The sequence below is a fragment of the Marmota marmota genome, unplaced genomic scaffold, assembly GCF_001458135.2.
Source record: "Marmota marmota marmota unplaced genomic scaffold, marMar, whole genome shotgun sequence".
NCBI lineage: Eukaryota > Metazoa > Chordata > Mammalia > Rodentia > Sciuridae > Marmota > Marmota marmota.
In genome coordinates this window covers 1,083,361-1,090,148 of record NW_026002143.1, presented here as the reverse complement: position 1 = coordinate 1,090,148, position 6,788 = coordinate 1,083,361, and the positions used below count along the sequence as shown (strand labels likewise).

At 39.3% G+C, this 6,788-nt stretch overlaps 1 protein-coding gene across 1 annotated transcript; it reads left to right on the top strand.

The window, feature by feature from the left end:
- Positions 1 to 381: 381 nt before the first annotated feature.
- On the top strand, positions 382 to 1,626 carry LOC107160107 (centromere protein Q-like). The gene has a single exon (XM_015506778.2). It carries the CDS (start codon positions 476 to 478, stop codon positions 1,277 to 1,279), a length of 804 nt encoding a protein of 267 aa, XP_015362264.1. The 5' UTR covers positions 382 to 475; the 3' UTR covers positions 1,280 to 1,626.
- Positions 1,627 to 6,788: the final 5,162 nt, after the last annotated feature.

Genomic DNA, 6,788 nt, shown 5'->3' with positions numbered 1-6,788 from the left:
AGATGTTGCTGGGGCCGCTGTGAGCCAATCATCAGCCGGCAGCTGGAAGTTTGCTGGCAGCTGGAAGTTTGCTGGGGCCCCTTCGGCTGTGGCTCTCAACATCTCCCCCTCTCTGTTTAAACAACAAGCATGTGGCTTAGGGACCGTGCCTGCCTTAGGTTGTCCAATAGTACATATGGTCCTTACCCGTTAGGTTGGTACCATTGCAATTGGATCTTACCCGTCATTGACTACCGGTCCAATATACAGCCACACCTGTGGAGAGGTCTTTGTACCAGCGGGGGGGTGAGGTTCTTTGCCTCACCTCTGTTGGCCCCCAAATTTTAGACCATCACTAGTAGAGGAGGATGCAAAATGCCATGACATTAAGCCAATTCTCACGTTATTCCGGGTCTCCGGCTTTTGATTATTTGGGCGCGAAATAGTCTGAGCACAAGTTCCAGAGAGACTGAAGAAGAATCAGTCAGTGATCGAGATGCCTGGTAAAGCAAATGCTTCTAAGAAGTCTCAACAGTTGAAAAGAAGTTCAAAAAGAAAAATCGATAATGAGGAACTGGAATTGTCTGAGAAACAGGTTAGAAACACAGGAAAAAGAAATAAAAATCATCCAAAGAATTTGTCTTCTGAAGAACAAATAAAACATACTAATCTAAAACAGATAAAGATAGCATCCAACAAGAGAAAAACCTGGCAACTTCTTTCAAACAGTACCAGAGAGCATTTGCAAACTATGATAGAATCAGTAATAATAGCAATTTTGAGTAACAAAATTAAAGAAAAGGAACAAATACAATGTCATCTCAACTACCTGAAGATAAGATTACTACAGTTGTGTGAAACCATGAAAGTCCCTCCCAGAAAGCTGAAATATTTAACTAATGTTTCAAATCTACTGAAAATGGAAAAGGCACAAGAAACAGCTAATGAAGAAGGTCTGGAATTATTGCAGGAAGAAATAGATAAAATGGTAGAGACCACAGAATCAATGACTGAAAATATTCATAGACTAAAGAACAAAATTCAAATTGTGGCACATGAAGTAGAAGAAGAGGAGGAGAAGGTAAAACAGATGCTTCAAATGGATTGTAGTGGGGTACTCTCTCTTCCAGAACTTTCTCAGAACAGTCTTAAAGCACCCACACTTCACAAAGAAATTTTGATGCTAATTCCAAACCAAAATGCTCTTCTAAAGGACTTGGATGTTCTTCACAATTCATCCCATATGAAGAACTTGTCAATGTTCATCGAAGAAGCCTATAAGAAACTAGATGCCTCTTAAAGAGTTTTTTTTTTAGATTGTTTCATATTAATTTAATGTTTATGACTTTGTAAAACTGTTAACTTATGATTGTATTACAGAGGCCAAAGCCTAAAATCACTTAAAATTAGCATCTAATGTAGTCCTGAAAACTCTGTTTAGAGCAGCTTCTAAATCTAGAAGATCACTATTTATATTGTTGTATCTTGCAGTTATTTGCCTAAACACATAAAATAAGAATAGTCATGACCTAATGATTTATAATGACTGTATGAAGCTCATTTATTGGTTAGCATATAATTGTCATATCGTGACTTCTTATATGTAAAGTGTTTATGTATAGTGCCTAATGAATAATTATGTAAGTATTTGCTGTCACTCATTCTTTAGCTGATAGCTTGCTAACCATAGCCTTAGTCTTAAATCTTACTCAAAGCCTAACCCTTATCATAAATATAAACTTAGACCTATACCTTACTCTAAGCCCTAACCCTATCCCTAACCCTAAACTTAACCCTAGCCCTAAACCTAGCTCTAAACCTACACATTACCCAACAGTACTCCTAACTGTATTGATAACCCTAGCTTTAAACCTAACCATAACCCTAACCCTAACAAGAAAACTAACAACAGACCTAACTCTAAAAGTAACACTCACCATAGCCCTAAACCTAGCTCAAAACCTAACACATACCACAAACCTAAACATAACCATTGCCTTAATATTAACCCTAAAACTAAATCTAACCCTAAACCTAAACCTAAATCTAAACCTATATCTAACCATATCCATTACCCTAAACCTTATCATAAACCTAATGATAACCCTAGCCATAATCATAACCCTAACCCTAAAACTATCATAATCCTGTCCATAGACCTAAGGCTGAATCCAATCCTTGACATAGCCCTAGCACTAACACTAGCTCAAAACTTAGCCCATACAATTAACATAATCCTAGCCCAAACCCTAAACCAAATCCTAGCCCTAATCCTAACCATAACCATAGCCCAAACCCTAGATCTAACTGTATCCAGTACCCTAACAATTATCCTAAACCTAATGCTAAACCTAGCCCTAACCCTAACCTTAACCCTAACTTTATTCTTAGCCCTGAATCTAACCTGAAGTCTCAACATAGCCCTAAAACTTACTCAATCCCTGACTATTACCCATAACCTAACCATAACAAAATGATAAGCCTAACCTTTACCCTAACACTAACCCTAGTCCTAATCATAAACTTAAAACTAGACTTAACCTTAGCTCTAAACCCACCCATTACCATAACCCTAAACATAAATGTCATAATAACCCTAGCCCTAACCCTAAACCTAATCTAACCCTAACTGTAAACCTAACCTAACCCTTACCATAGTTTTAACCCTATCTCAAAGTCTAACAATTAAGCTAAACTTAATACTAACCCTAGTCCTAAACCTAAACCTAACCCTAAACCTAACCCGACATTTAAACCTGTCCATTACCTTAACCCTAATAATAACCCTAATCCTAACCCTAGGCCTAATCCTAAAGCTAACCCTATCCTTAGCACTAACCCTATCTCAAACCCTAAAACATACCCTAAACCTAACCCTAATTTTAACCCTAACGCTAACCCTAACTCTAACCCTAATAAAAAATACAACCCTAGGCCTAACCCTAACCCTATCCATTACCCTAAACCTAATCTGAGCCCTAAACATAACATGAAGCCTAAACCTAACCTTATCCATTACCCTAACTCTAACTCAAATCTAATGCTAATTTGAGCCATAACCCTAAATCTCAACCTAACTAAACCCAAAACCTGACTCTGACTATTATAATAACCCTAGCTCTCAACTTGAAGCTCACCATAAACCTAACTCTGACACTAGACCTAGCCATAAATATTACCTGAAACATAACCCTAACAATAACCCTACACCTAATATTAGCCCTAGCCCTAATTCTTGCCATAACCCTAAAACAAACGCTAGCCCTCAACCTAGCCCTAAACCTAGCCTTGATCCTAACCCAAACTCTATCTCTAGCCCTATGCCTAATTTTATCCCTTGCCCTGGTTCTGAAACTTGCTATAATCCCATCCCTTCCCCCAAATCTAACCCTAACTCTAACCCTAGACTTAAACACTACACTAATCCTAGACTTGATCCTAGCCCTAATTTAGCCCTAACCCTACCACTAGCACTAAGACTAACTCTAACTCTTGCCCTAGCCCTATTCCTATAGCTAAGCCTATCACTTACCATAAGCCTAACAGTTGCCCTAACCTTAGCCCTAACACTAGCTCTATCCCTAAACTTAGAACTAGCCATAACTCTAAGTCCAAACCTAACCCTAAGCCTAAACCTCACACTAACACTAGCCCTAACATTAACATTAATCCTAAAACTAGCCGTAATCAAGTTCAAGCCCTAAAACAAAACCAGGCCATAGCCCTAACCTTAACACTTAACCTAAACCAAAATCAATCCCTACACCAAGCCCTAACCTTAGCCCTAATTCCAGTCCTATCCTAACTCTAAAACTCACCTTGAGCCTGACTCTGACCTTACACTAACCCTAGCTCTAACATCACCCTAAAAGTATACCCAACCCTAAAACTATAACTAGCCCTAACCATAACCCTAAAAGTAGCCCTAATCATAAATCTAGTTCTTACATTAGCTGTAGCCCTAATCCTAGCCCTAACCTAATCCAAAACCTAGCTCTAAACTGAGCCTTACACCTCGTTATAACCCTAAATCTAACCCTAGCCCTAACCATTACCCTAAACCAATTTTGCTGGCCCTAACCCTAAACCTAACCCTAGACTTAATCCTAACCATAATCCTAGCCATAACTCTAGCTCTAACCCTATCCATTACCCTAAACATAACCCTAACCCTAATGCTAACCCTAGCCCTAAACTTAACCTTAATACTAAACATAGACCTGACACTAACCCTAACCGTTGCCCTAGCCTTAACCATAGCTCAAACGATATTTCTTACCCCAAAACATTACACTAACACTAAACCTAGGCCTAACCCTAACCCTAAATCTAGCCCTAATCCTAACCATATCTCTAGACCTAAACCTATCCATTACCCTAAACATAAGCCTAAACCAAACATAGCTCTAAGCCCACCCATTACCCTAACCCTAACTATAAACATCATAATAACACTAGCCCTAACTCTAAACCTAACTGTAAACTTAACCCTAGTCCTAACCCTAAACCTACTCTAACCCTAACTGTAAACCTAACGCTAGACCTGACCGTAAACCTAACCCTTGCTGTACTCCTAATCCTAACTCAAACCCTAACAATTACGCTAAACCTAACACTAACCCTAGTTCTAAACCTAAATCTAACCCTATCATTTTACCCTAATGCTAAACCTAACACTAACACTAACCTTATTCATTACCTAAACCTAACCTGAACCCTAAACCTAACCCTATCAATTACTCTAATGCTAACCCTAATGCTAATTCTAGCCCTAAAATTAAACCGAAGCCTAACCCAAACTCTGAACAAGACAATAACTCTAATAACACACCCAGCTCTAAACCTGACCCTTACCCTAAACACAACCCTTAAACTAGACCTAGCCATAATACTAACCCTAACAGTATCCCTAACTGTATCCCTAGACCTGACATTAGCACTCTACCTAATTCTTGCCTTAAACCTAACACAAACCCGAGCCCTCATTCTAGCCCTAAAACTAGCCTTAATCCTAACCTGAAACCTAAACCTAGGCCAAACCCAATTTTCAACCCTCACTCTAGTTCTGAACCTGGGTAAAACGACATCCTTTCCCCTAACCCTAACCATAACACTAACCCTAGCCCTAACCCTAGGCATAATCCTAACAGTAACCATAGCTCTAATCCTCAGCGTAATTTATTACTAACTGTAAACCTAACTCTAACCCTAGCCCTAAGACTAACCCTAACTCTAGCCCTAGACATATTTCTAGTACCAACCTTATCTATTGCCTAACCCTAACACTAGCCCTAAAATTAGTCTTAACCCTAGTCCTAGTCCTAAACCTAGAACTAAACCTAACTCTAAATCTGACCCTAAATCTAAACCTAAACCTCAACCTGACACTAGCCCTAACCCTAATTCTAATTTGAAAACTAGCCCTAACTCTAGCCATAGCCCCCAAACAAAACTGAGCTATAGCCCTAATCCTAACCCTCAACCTTAAGCAAATCCTAAGGATACACTTAGTCCTAACCCTATCCCTACAACTAATACTGACCCTGACTCTGACCCTAAAACTACCTCTAAACATCACCATAACCCTAAACTTAACCCAAATACTAGACTAGCCCTAATCCTAACCCTAAAACTATGCTAATTGTAAAGCAAGTTCTTACAATAGCCTTAGCCTTAAAACTAACACGAAACCTAGCTCTAATCTGAGCCTCAACCCTAGCTTTAACCCTAACCCTAACCTTAACCCTAAACCTAACTCTAACACTAACCCAAACCCTAGCTCTAAACCTATTCCTTACCCTAAGCCAAAATCTTGCCTAATGCTACCCTAGTTCTAACACTAATCCTTAGCTTACCCCAAACTAAGTCAATTACTAGTCTTTACCCTAGCCCTCATTCTATCTCTAACCCTAACCCAAAGACTAAGACTAACTTTTACCCTTATTCTGACTGTACCACTAACCCTAGGTCAAAGCCTGACTTTAACACTAAACTGAACCCTAACACTAGCCCTACCAGTAAACCTATACCTAAACTTAACCATAACACAAGCACTAGACCTAAACATAATCCTAAATATAGCCAAAACTCTAGCCCTAGTCCTAAACAAAAACCTATCCCTAGCCCTAAAATAACCATTAACCTTACGCAAAGACTAACCCTACACCTACAACTAATCCTAGTTCTAATTCTGGCCCTAAACATAAACCCAATGCTAACCTGAGCACTGATGCTTACCGTAAAACAAAACCTAGTTCTAAAAGATTTCCTCCCTCAAATCTTAAACCTAACAGTAGACATATGTATAACCCTAACCCAAAATACTAGCCATAATCATAACCCTAGCTCTTACATTACTCATAGCCCTAACACTAGCCATAAATCTCAACAAAACCTAGCCCTAATACAAGCCCTAAACCTAGACCTAAGCATAACCCCAAACCTAATATTAGCCCCAACCCTAATCCTAATGCTTGCCGTAGCCCTACCCTAGCTCAAACTCTAACCCTTACACTAAACATAGCCCTAGATCTAACTCTAACCCTAATTCTAATCCTATCCCTAATCCTAACTATAACCATAGCCCAAATCCTAGCTCTAATTTTGTCCATTACCTTGAACATAACCCTTACCCTAATGCTCACCCCAGCCCTAACCCTAACCCTAACCCTAGTGATGATTCTAATCCCAAATTTCGCCTTAGCCCTAACCCTACCTCAAACTCTAACACTTACCCTAACCTAACCCTAACACAAAGCCTAGGAGTAATGCAACCCTAGCCATAATCCTAACCTTAAGCTAAGCCCTAA